General features: G+C 38.6%; 1 protein-coding gene across 1 annotated transcript; it reads right to left on the reverse strand.

Annotated features, from left to right (window-relative positions):
- Window positions 1–4289: 4289 nt before the first annotated feature.
- PABPC5 (poly(A) binding protein cytoplasmic 5) lies at window positions 4290–7974 on the reverse strand. The gene is made up of 2 exons (XM_006064080.3): window positions 7521–7974; window positions 4290–6975 (listed from the first exon to the last, which is right to left on the reverse strand). Exon 2 carries the CDS (start codon window positions 6833–6835, stop codon window positions 5687–5689), a length of 1149 nt encoding a protein of 382 aa, XP_006064142.1. The 5' UTR covers window positions 6836–6975; window positions 7521–7974; the 3' UTR covers window positions 4290–5686.
- Window positions 7975–12457: the final 4483 nt, after the last annotated feature.

Below are 12457 nucleotides of genomic sequence, written 5' to 3' on the forward strand. Positions count from 1 at the left end.
CATTTTTTTTCTTTTCAGGGATTTAGTCTGTCACAAATCCTGAGAGGTAAGTTAAAAAACAGTTGCTTGCCATTCTATGTAAATTAGTCTTAAATTACTTTTTAAATGCCCCAAATATTGATTTTTCAGAAGCATAATTTACCCTTTTGGAAGTTTCAAATCAACCTCAAAAAGATATTAAATTATTTACTCTACACTATAGAAAGCTTTGGAGAAGGCAATGACACCCCACTCCAGTACTCTTGCCTGGAAAATCCCATGGATGGAGGAGCCTGGTGGGCTGCAGTCCATGGGGTCGCTAAGAGTCGGACATGACTGAGTGACTTCACTTTCACTTTTCACTTTGATGCACTGGAGAAGGAAATGGCAACCCACTCCAGTGTTCTTGCCTGGAGAATCCCAGGGACAGAGGAGCCTGGTGGGCTGCCCTCTACGGGGTCACACAGAGTCGGACACAACTGAAGCGACTTAGCAGCAGCATAGAAGGCTTACTTATTACACAAAAGGTGCCAACATCTGGTGTTTTTTCTTACAATTAGTACTAAAACAAAGAAATTAATTTACTCTGATGACTGAGACAGTCATGCTATACAATATCAGCACTCATCCCTTTTTCTTGCAGTCTCTCTAAAGCATTCAATATTTTTTCCACTGAAATAAATTATGTAGGCCTCCAATTTTGATGAGAAATTTAGTGTGAACATTGATCTGCTTTTGTACCAAATGAAAGATCTTTAAAATTGACTTTGATTTTTGACAGTAAAAGTACGTGCAGTTGGTTTTTAAGTTTCATAGGAATTACATCCTCAGTGTTTCTATGTTGAATTAGTTAGGCCTTTCTCATCTTAGATTTCCAGTGGTAGCTAGTTTACTTCAAACTACTGACCATGATCCCCTGGAACAAGTGGAATATATTAACTTTCTTAAAGCTGCAAGAAACTATTGCTTAGGTTAAAATTCATGGGAAGTAATAACACCTTAGGCTTCCCTGGTGACCCAGTGGTAAAGAACCCACTGCCAATGCAGAAGATGTAGGCGACGTGGGTTCAATCTTGCATCAGGAAGATCCTCTGGAGAGGGAAATAGTAACCCACTCCAGTATTCTTGCCTGGAGAATCCCATGGACAGTGGAACTTGGCAGGCTATGGTCCATAGGGATGCAAAGAGTTGGATATAACTAAAGTGACTTAGCACACATTCATGCACGTGTTATCAGTAACATTATGTTACAAGCACCAATCTATGTAAGCAATTTGTTCTTAATTATTTCTTCATAGGATAAGATTTTTAAAAAATGGCTTATTCTCTAATAACATTTCTCTTGCCAAATACTGAGAAGAGAATTGGAAAGCAAACAAGTGGAGAGACATAATCCATAGATTATGAACTCAGTAATTCAACAAGTAATCATGGAATGCTAACTATAGTCCATATATTGTCACAGGTGCTGGGAACACCTTTATCATCTATAATCAGTCATTTATTGATACATTCCTAACTATTCCCTTACATTAGGCCATTTATGCACAAATAAGATGGTATTCACTCCACTCCTAAATATTCCCTTAAAAAGTATTCTTATTCAACATTTTTCCCCCCTATGGGCTAAAAATATCACTTACACATGTAACATCTTATTTTTCTCCTTAACTATGGATTCAACCAGAAAAGCACCAGGATGCTTGAAACTTCCTGTACAGAAAATCCTTCCCCGGGCTTCCCTGGTGTCAATGGTAAAGAATCTGTCTGCCAATTCAGGAGACTCGGGTTTGATCCCTGGTCTGGGAAGATCCCACCTGCCACGGAGCAACTAAGCATGTGCACTGCAACTACTGTGCTTGTACTCTAGAGCCTGGGAACCACAACTACTGAGCCCACATCCCCTAGAGCCCAGAGCTTCCCAACAAGAGAAGCTACCACAATAAGAAGCCCAAGCACCACAACTAGAGAGTAGCCCCTGCTTGCTGCAACTAGAGAAAAGCCCCCACAGCAATGAAGACCCAGCAGAGCCAAAAATAAATAAAAACAAACCTTTTAAAAAGCTGGAAGAAAAATATGTGTAATAAGTCATTGGAAAAAAAGAAATCCTCCCCCAAATAACCTCTAATATGATGTTTGCAATCACAAAAAAATATTCTGAATTTCCTTCTCCCTAGGCACATTTGACGGAGAAGGCAATGGCACCCCACTCCAGTACTCTGGCCTGGAAAATCCCATGGACAGAGGAACCTGGTGGGCTGCAGTCCATGGGGTCACTAAGAGTCAGACATGACTGAGGGACTTCACTTTCACTTTTCACTTTCATGCATTGGAGAAGGAAATGGCAACCCACTCCAGTGTTCTTGCCTGGAGAATCCCAGGGATGGGGGAGCCTGGGGGGCTGCCATCTCTGGGGTCGCACAGAGTTGGACACGACTGAAGGGACTTAGCAGCAGAAGCATCAGCAGGCACATTTGAAACCTGTACAAGTGACTATTTTGAAAAGCTAAAAAAGATAAATAAAAATAAAAACAACAAAAAAAACCACATTGCATTAAATAGTTCACTATTAAGTTGATCATTGATAATATAGTTTTATTAATTTTTACTAATTATCTTGGGCTAGAAAATGAATAATAACCTATTTTTTAATGCTTTGTTACTGATTTAAGCTGTTCAGTTCTTTGGCACCTCCTTGGAAGCCTAAACTATTAGAAATGTATTGAATGTAGCTAAAAATGAAAAACACAAAATTGAAAAATTTACCCAGTTGTTTGTGTTTAAATAAAGATTAGCTTTCCTTTATATTCTTCAACCCTGCTTTTTATGTCCTGAATTTACAGAGTACTTTTGACTGATCTGCAGAGTCCTAACGTGTATGTTTTATCTGTACCTAGCCACAATTACTGCTTTTCTTTATACTGACTAGCTTTTTCAAAACATTAATAATTTAAATACTTAAATATTTTTCCAAAGTGTATAAAATGCTTATATTTGAAGTTTTTAGCTTCTATATATATTTCATGATTCATTCTGAATCAAAGTATTTGCAAAGGTCTTAACACTGACACTTCAGGTTTACAAATTCAAATGAGAACTGGCAATAGGGGAAAGGAATAGAGAGCACATATGGTAAAATAATTATCAATGTATTGTTAAGTACTTTAAATTTTATTTGAAGTTTCTTCCTTTTCATATATTTTATGATCACAATGATGTAAAGCAAGTAGGCTCATAAAATATGAAAAATTATATTCCGTTAGTTTTTTTCTTTTGTCAATTTAAAAGAAGAATATATCATTAACACTTTACAAATTTTAGGTACATATATATCAATATGATGTGCATTTTTGTTTTTCTAGTAGATTTATGCTTTTACATGCTATAGATAATTTTTGTCAAGCTCATATAACTCATACTGTTTTTAACCAAGGATTTTCATCACAGCATTGTTTACAAACATAGAAAATATTGAAAAACATATAAATCTCATTTAATAATGAAATACTTAGATAAGATATAGTACATCCACACAATGGAATACTATGTAGTCACTAATTGATGATACAGATAGATTGGTATTTATTGACATGAACAGATGATTATGTTTTGGCTTAAAATTAAAAAACAAAACAAAACCATACATATATTTGCTTTTTTTTTTGTAAAACAGTGTGTGTATACATAGGGGAAAAGGCATGAAAGGATAAGCACACACTTAAAAAGTTAATAGTGGTTGTCTTGGAACTATGGGAATTTTACTTTCTTCTTTGTAAGTTTCTGCATTGTTGTACTTTTTTTTTTACAAGGAGCATGTATTATGTTTATAATCAATAAAAACCATAATTTCCATTTGAAAATGTTTGATAATGAATATACAAGTAGTCTGTAGATAAACAATTACATGAAAACAAGTTATTCTGATTATTTTATGGGCAAAGAGTTAACAGAAGTGTTAAAAAATTATATATTTATATTGTTTTATGTATGAAAGATTTCTACATACAGTAATAAAAATCAACTGACAATAGAGATAAAATATTTTCTTATGATTGGATTTGTGGTATGAGTCAATGCTATTTTTAAAAAGTAATAATTTAAGTTTTACATAAATTAAGCATTTATTTCTCTAACTCAAAATGGATTTGAACTGGCATATATTAACAGAAAGGCAATTCCAAAGAAAAGGGCTTCCCAGGTGGTGCAGTGGTAAAGAATCTGCTTGCCATTGCAGGAGACACAAGAGACATGGGTTCAATCCCTGGGTCAGGAAGACCCCCTGGAGTAGGAAATGGTGACCCACTCCAGTATCCTTGCCCAGAAAATTCCATGGACAGAGGAGCCTGGTGGGTTACAGTCCACGGGGTCTCAAAGAGTTGAAGATGACTGAGTGACTGAACAGAGCAGCAGCACAATCCAAAGAAAATAAGAAAGTAAGTGTAATACAGATTGAAAGGTAGATGGGTGTGGACAAGAGGGAACTACAAGTGAAACACAGAAAATCCATCATATAGAAGTCACAGGGCAAATAACATAACTGCAACATAGAACAGAATATTTTGTCATAACTTCCAAGTAGCTAGACAAAAAAGAGAATCATACTGGATTAAGAGATCTCATATGATGGAGGTATGCTACTTAATCAAGAGAGAGGACCTTTTCCTTAATTTTGAAACATCTGTGAATATTATCTTGTGAATATATTCAACAGTTTACAAGAGGTAATAACAAGTTTAATAGAAGTTATTCTTCAAAGTAGTTTTCAACATCATTACATGGAGTATTTACCTTTTATATTGACACGACAAAGGCTGAAGGTAATCCTAAAATTAACTATAGACAAAGGCAATTTAGTGTTGTTATTCACCTTTTTTGTTAATTAAACACAATCCAAATATACATACTAAAGAGTTTAGCAAAACAAGTGATAAGAATGCTCCTTAGCCTGTCTTCAAATATTAAATCTCTGAGGAAAGGTTTCTAAGATGAAACTTAGAATTTAAAAAAAATCAATCTTTAAAGTGTTAATATTCTAATGTACTGATTGGTAAAGTACCAATATGCTTATTGAAGTTATAAAGTTAATAGTGGAAACTCTCAAAACTTACTCAAATCCACTATGAAGTCTGTGGTATGCCCTCAGCATAATAAAGAAGGGAAAATATAAATAAATAAAAGAAGGAAAAAGCTCACATCTTTAAAAGGGAATATTCATTTTAAATAATAATTTAAAGTCAAATTATGCATAAACATTAACTGGATCACATACACTTTCCCCTGCTCTACTGATTTCTCAAAAAGCAAGTTAGAAATTTTCACTGTGATAGACTCAGATGTAAGGATCTAATGAAATTTCATTAGGAGAAATGAAATTTAGTAGTATTAGCGAAATAAGGAAGGACATATACTCAATTAACTCATGTTGATTGGTTTAGGACAAGTATGTGGAGGAATAAACTTTATTCTATATATTCCTAAGGATATTATATCGAAAAATAGTACAAAATGACAGTTTTACAATTAGAAATTATGTTCTTCACTAAAATGAACAAGGCTTTCTGGTTTCACTTTTTTTTTTTTTTTTTCCCAAAGGAAAGTATTCACTTAAAAAAACCTGTTAATTGACATAAAATAACCTCTTATCACAAAGTAGCCCAAACTAAGTAGGCACCAGCTTAAGGCTGAAACAAATTGAGCATTCTTATCCTCACCACCTGCGCCTGGCCTGGCCCAGAGTGACCTGCAGAGGCTTGGAACCCACTATGCGACCATTCATCTCATCTACTGCTTTGGTAGCCTCTTCAAAAGAGGAGAAGCAGACAACACCAAACCCTTTGCCTTGCCCCACCTCCACCATCACTTTGGCCCGACTAATTGACCCAAAGGAAGAAAATTCCTCCTTCAGTTTTTCATCATCAATGGTCTCGTCCAGGTTCTTAATATAGATAGGCACCCCTGGAGGCCGACTTTTTTCTTTTAATCTCAGCCGCTCAAATCTTCTCCTTAACTCTGCAAGACGTTCAATTTTCTTCTGTGCTCGCCCTACATAGAGCACTTTCCCATCGATGGACTTTCCATGCAGATCTAACACAGCCTTTTGGGCAGCCTCATGTGTCTCATATCTCACAAATCCAAAGCCTTTCGATTTCCCACTGGAATCTCTTATTACCTTAACGCTTTCAGTTGGCCCATACTCACTGAAAAGTTCCTTCAGTTTGTCGTCATCCATGTCATCTCCAAAGTTTTTAACGAAAACATTAGTGAAAGTCGCTCTATCCCTAGTTCTAACTTCAGCAGCCCTCTCTTCCGGAAATTTGAATCGGCCAACGTACACCTGGCGGTTGTTGAGCCGCACTCCGTTCATGTGCCAGATGGCCCTATTGGCAGCGGCCAGGCTGTCAAAGTGCACATAGGCATAACCCTTAGAGCCATTGTCATCGCATACGACTTTGCAGGAGAGAATGCTCCCAAAAGCTGAAAACAGATAAAAAAGGGCCCTGTTGTCAATGGATTTGTCCAGGTTTTTGATGAATATATTTCCAATTCCAGACTTTCTTAAGCGGTCATCTGGCTGAGACCACATTAGACGGAATGGTTTGCCATTAATCAAATCAAAATTCATGGTGTTCAGCGCCCACTCAGCATCCGCAGGAAAGCGGAAGTTAACGTAGCCATAGCCCAGGGGGCTGCGGGTCACTGGGTCACGGCAGATTCGGGTGAAGCGCAGAGGTCCAGCAGGCCTGAACTTTTTATATAACATGTCCTCAGTAACATCTGGGTCCAAGTCACCCACATACAGGGCAGCCTTGAGGTACTTCTTTTTCTTGCCAGCAGGATTAGGCTCCCCACTCCCCATCTCTCTGAGCACAGGGAGAAGGCTCTCTTGGGAGAGAAAAAAAGGCTGCTTTCTCTAAGCTATGGGCCAAACAGCTGTTCACAAACAGAAAAAAGCCAAGGCGAAGAAAGCTAAAAGCAGACTCAGAATCACTGTTGAGGCTGAGAAAAGGAAGTTCAGAAACAGCTGGTCAGCAGGCTCAGAACAAACGCATCAGACAAAAAAGCACCCCAATAACAAATCCATTCTCCCTAAGGGGGCTTAGAATTTCCACCCATTCAGATCTAAAATCAGTTTCAAAAGCCAGTAGTAGGAAAGAAATGTCCCTTCCCCCGCTAAATAGTAAGAAATCACTAAGCAGCAGGCTGGCTCCCCACATCTAGCCTTGTCGACAGAGGCCTCACGACCAATTTTCTGCATAAAAATAGGCCTCAAGCTCCCGCGGGTTTAAAATGATAGCAACAAGGGCAGGGGCCGAACGTGTATTCCTCCGCCGGCTGCCTGGCCGGTCTCAGGCGGGCTCGCAGCTCACTAAGGCCGCGCTACAGACACTCAGCGTCAGCGAAAGGGCAAACTGGACACTTGGTGCCCTGCGGCCAGGCAGGAAAGCTGCAAGCAGCGAATCGCGCAGAGAAACAGACAGACAGACACACGCGCCGGGAACCGGAGACCGCCCAGATACCCAAGATGCCCACTGGGTACGGACCGAGTGATGCGCGGTGATTTCGGCAGCCTGAGACTCGCGGCCGGTCCGGAGGGACTGACTGGCGGACGCGTACTGGGTCAGCTCAGACGCGAAGCGGTTCCGGACAGATGCGGGGCGGAGTCAGGAGAGAAGGGCAGATGCCCGGCGGGCGGGCAGAGCGCAGACGGATGGACAGGGATTGTTCCCCGCAGGACAGACCGAACCAGGGACTAAAAAGCCTGTAGCTGTGGTGGGGCGAGCCGACGGGCGGGGCGCAAGGAAACCCGGAACCGTGCTAAGGAACTTCCCGCTTCTTCCCGCTTGCTCTCTGCCAAGATGTTAAAAGATAGAGAGATTGCAAAGGTTTCTAGATTTTTTTTTCTTAGTTTTCAAAATGTATTTATTAATTTAAAATATTACGTTTAGGCTGCTGACCCCAAAATCAAGTCAAAGAAGGTGACGATCTAGGTGGAGAGAACTGTCAAGTTGTTTTATTTATTTATTTATTTTTAACGAGTTCCCTAAATCGTTTCTTCTTAGGAAATAAGATATAGGTTGCCTACTTTCCTGAGTGCATTGGAAAGTCAATTGACAGCTGTTCTGGACTCCCAGTCCAGTGCTAAATGATCACAGGGTCAAATAAAACACATGCCCATTTTGTAATTGGCTTTTATTCTTACTCCATTAAACTTCAGCGTAATGGTAGCATTATCCCGAGGTAATAGTCAAAGTTATTTTTTGCTGCTCCAGTAATACTGCTGCTGCTGCTGCTGCTCCTGCTGCTGCTGCTAAGTCGCTTCAGTCGTGTCCGACTCTGTGCGACTCCACAGAAGGCAGCTCACGAGGCTCCACCGTCCCTGGGATTCTCCAGGCAAGAACACTGGAGTGGGTTGCCATTTCCTTCTCCAATGCATGAAAGTGAAAAGTGAAAGTGAAGTCACACAGTAAGTGTCCGACTCTTCGTGACCCCATGGAGTAGAGCCTACCAGGCTCCTCCGTCCATGGGATTTTCCAGGCCAGAGTACTGGAGTGGGTTGCCATTGCCTTCTCCGTCCAGTAATACTAAGGTTTTAATAATTGGAAAGCCATAAAATGACTTTTAATGGTACTTAGTGAGCAGCTCAGCTGGTAAAAAATCCGCCTGCAATGAGGGAGACCTGGGTTTGATCCCTGGTTGGGAAGATCCCCTGGATAAAGGAAAGGTTACTCACTCCTGTATTCTGGCCTGGAGAATTCCATGGACTATCCATGGGATCACAAAGAGTCTGACACGACTGAGCAGACTTTCACCTTCAGTGCCAGAAAACGTTGAGGATGTGCTGCCTCCATAATCATGAATTACAAAATCTTAAAGAGATAAAAGCTGTAATAATTAATGTTCACAGGTGAAATAAACACATAAATATATAATCACTTTACATAATTAGTAATTTCAACCTGAATTGTCAACTTTAAACCATTGCAGGGAACAATGCTATAAGATTAGACTCAACTCAGAGCTTTCCCAAGATCTCTCTTTAGAGTTTGCGGCAAATTGTTTTGGGAGAAGACTGTTACCTTATCTTCAGAAAATCGCCAATGTCTGTAATGCACAACTCAACCAGCCCATTCCTTAAGACTTCCCCTCAAAAAGAAAATCCAAACAAAACATGTCACTACAGTTAGACTGGAAAGGATCCTGGGGAAAAATTATGGAAGAGAAGGTGTGTTTATGTGCTCAGTGGTTAAGTCCTGGTTGACTCTTTGCGACCCCATGGACTGTAGCCCTCCAGGATCCTCTGTCCATAGGATTTTCCAGGCAAGAATATTGGAGTCAGTTGCCATTTCCTCCTCCAGGGGATCTTCATCCCAAAGGGTGTTGTAGTAAGAAGACATTCCTAGAATAAAAGGCTAAATTCATGTGTTGTTTCATTTTTTACAGTTTCTATTAGACAGTATAGTTGACTGAAGATGACAATTTTCGCTTATTATTTACTCAAATATTTTGTAATTTTCTTTACTGAGCTCTTGCTTACTTTCTAGGATTCTTGCTTAGCTAAGACATGGAGACTGTGAGAAAAAAACAAATACAAATTAAAAAAAAAGTTATAGAGATCAGATCAGATCAGTTGCTCAGTCACGTCCGACTCTTTGCAACCCCATGAATCACAGCACACCAGGCCTCCCTGTCCATCACCAACTCCCGGAGTTCACTGAGACTCACGTCCACCGAGTCAGTGATGCCATCCAGCCATCTCATCCTCTGTCGTCCCCTTCCCCTCCTGCCCCAAATCCCTCCCAGCATCAGAGTATTTTCCAATGAGTCAACTCTTCCCATGAGGTGGCCAAAGTACTGGAGTTTCAGCTTTAGCATCATTCCTTCCAAAGAAATCCCAGGGCTGACCTCCTTCAGAATGGACTGGTTGGATCTCCTTGCAGTCCAAGGGACTCTCAAGAGTCTTCTCCAACACCACAGTTCAAAAGCATCAATTCTTTGGCGCTCAGCCTTCTTCACAGTCCAGCTCTCACATCCATACATGACCACAGGAAAAACCATAGCCTTGACTAGATGAACCTTTGTTGGCAAAGTAATGTCTCTGCTTTTGAATATGCTATCTAGGTTGGTCATAACTTTCCTTCCAAGGAATAAGTGTCTTTTAATTTCATGGCTGCAGTCACCATCTGTAGTGATTTTGGAGCCCAGAAAAATAAAGTCTGACACTGTTTCCACTGTTTCCCCATCTATTTCCCATAAAGTGGTGGGACCAGATGCCATGATCTTCGTTTTCCGAATGTTGATCTTTAAGCCAACTTTTTCAGTCTCCAAGAGATAGACTAATATAAAAACTGGTCTTAAAATAGTACCACATTGACCAACATGCAGAAACACTTGTGAACATGTGCTTATTTTATTGTCCTTAGAACATAAACATTATAAACATCTTTCCTCATAATCTTAATTAACAATGGGCTAGAATTTGTTTTTATTTTTCGGATTTAAAGCTATTACTTTAAAACATGTAAAAATGTAAAAAAATTTAACTGTAAAAAATGTAAAAACTGTAAAAAATGAAACAGCACATGAATTTAGCCTTTTATTCTAGGAATGTCTTCTTACTACAACACCCTTTGGGATGAAGATCCCCTGGAGGAGGAAATGGCAACTGACTCCAATATTCTTGCCTGGAAAATCCTATGGACAGAGGATCCTGGAGGGCTACAGTCCATGGGGTCGCAAAGAGTCAACCAGGACTTAACCACTGAGCACATTAAAACAACAACATAAAGCCAAGAGAATAATTCCCACAATATTATCACTAAAATAAAATCAATATTTTATTTATGTAATGATCTAAATGCTGTCCCTATTCCAATTCATTTGTATGTATTTTCTCTAATCTTATAGATGAAATGGAGTTGTTGAAAATAATTATTTTCAAAATCACCTCTTCTCTATACTTAACAGCCATTTGGGGGTCATTACAATATAAACATTTTAAACTAGGGCTTCCCAGGTGGCGCTAGTGGTAAAGAACCTGCTTGCCGGTGCAGGAGATATAAGAGATGGTCGGTTTGATCCCTAGGTTGGGAAGGAAAGGGCTAACCCACTCCAGTATTCTTATCTGGAGAATCCCATGGACAAAGGAGCCTGGCGGGCTCCAGTGAATAGGGTCGCAGAGTCGGACATGACTGAAGCGACTTAGCACAAAATAAAAAACTATATTGAACATTTTGTCAGATCAAAAATCGGAAATTTAGAACTGTTGTGAAATAAATGAATTTTAATAGAGTTCCCTCTGCAAAGCAGAGGTTTATGGGGGAAAGGGAATAATTTTCATCTATAATTTATTTAATCATTTTAATATTTATATTGAAAACTGTCTCTGGAATAAAAATCAGATGTAGGGCGTTTCTCTAACATTTTTATTATATGTGAAAGGCGAGTTTATAGTCTACATAAACCTGATTTATATGTTAAATCCATTAAAAATCCCTGCCCAGATTCCTAAGGCAGTTGATTGAGCATATCTGAGTCTTTCTAAATCTGAGAAATATTTTTCATGAGGAAGGACTCCTGGACAACTGGCATTCTAAGTACATCCCACCACATTGTTATGTACAGTTGGTAGTAATGTGTCAGCATGAGTGGAAAAAGAGAGTTGGAAATTTATATTTTTCAGCTTTATCTTAGCAGGCACTTGATCCTGTGTTTCCCATTAAAAGTCTGACTTGTGCAAGTTGCTGGGACTTCACAATGAAAATAAACTACCTGCTCTCTTGAATGAAGTCTGGGATGACTGAAAAAATATGATAAAGTAAAACCTTTATTAAATAGAACTTGTCTCATTTTTTTAGACAAAGAAAGGAAAATTGCAAAAAAAAAAATGGCATTAAGAATGTAGTATCAGCAGGCATTTCTACAATAAGTTTTAGAGCCAGTAGTAGTTCTTTTACTCTATTTCCAAATATTTTATCCTGATCCATGAATATTTATGCTCTGGATGATAATCCTGAAGGCCTTTTGCTAATACTTTTTATCATAGAAAGATTAAACTGTGTTTATTAGAATGTACTTACTAAAGTGAGAAAGTAAATAAAACTGGCAAAGTTTCAACAGAATTTACAATGAGACAGGATTTATGCTAAATTGTCAATAAATCAGAATATCACATTCCTCAGTATTTAACCAAAATTTCAGTATTTTAAATTATGGTGCTATAGTTTAGATATTTATTCAAATGCTGTAGCTATAATTCATACATTTATGACTCTAGGTAGTTTATTGGAAGTTAAGATCCTTTTAAATAAAATAATTTTATATAAAACTCTGAATAGACTGGATTTTGAATGAATGCCTAGTAATTGCATAAATTTACATTGTAGTATTCCATGGGTTCATTTTAAACTAATAGGATCCAATTAAAAGAGCACTGTAAGTAGACACCTAACTAAACCTAAATATATGTTAAGTTGTTTAA

This window comes from Bubalus bubalis, chromosome X (assembly GCF_019923935.1).
Source record: "Bubalus bubalis isolate 160015118507 breed Murrah chromosome X, NDDB_SH_1, whole genome shotgun sequence".
Classification (NCBI taxonomy): Eukaryota; Metazoa; Chordata; class Mammalia; order Artiodactyla; family Bovidae; genus Bubalus; species Bubalus bubalis.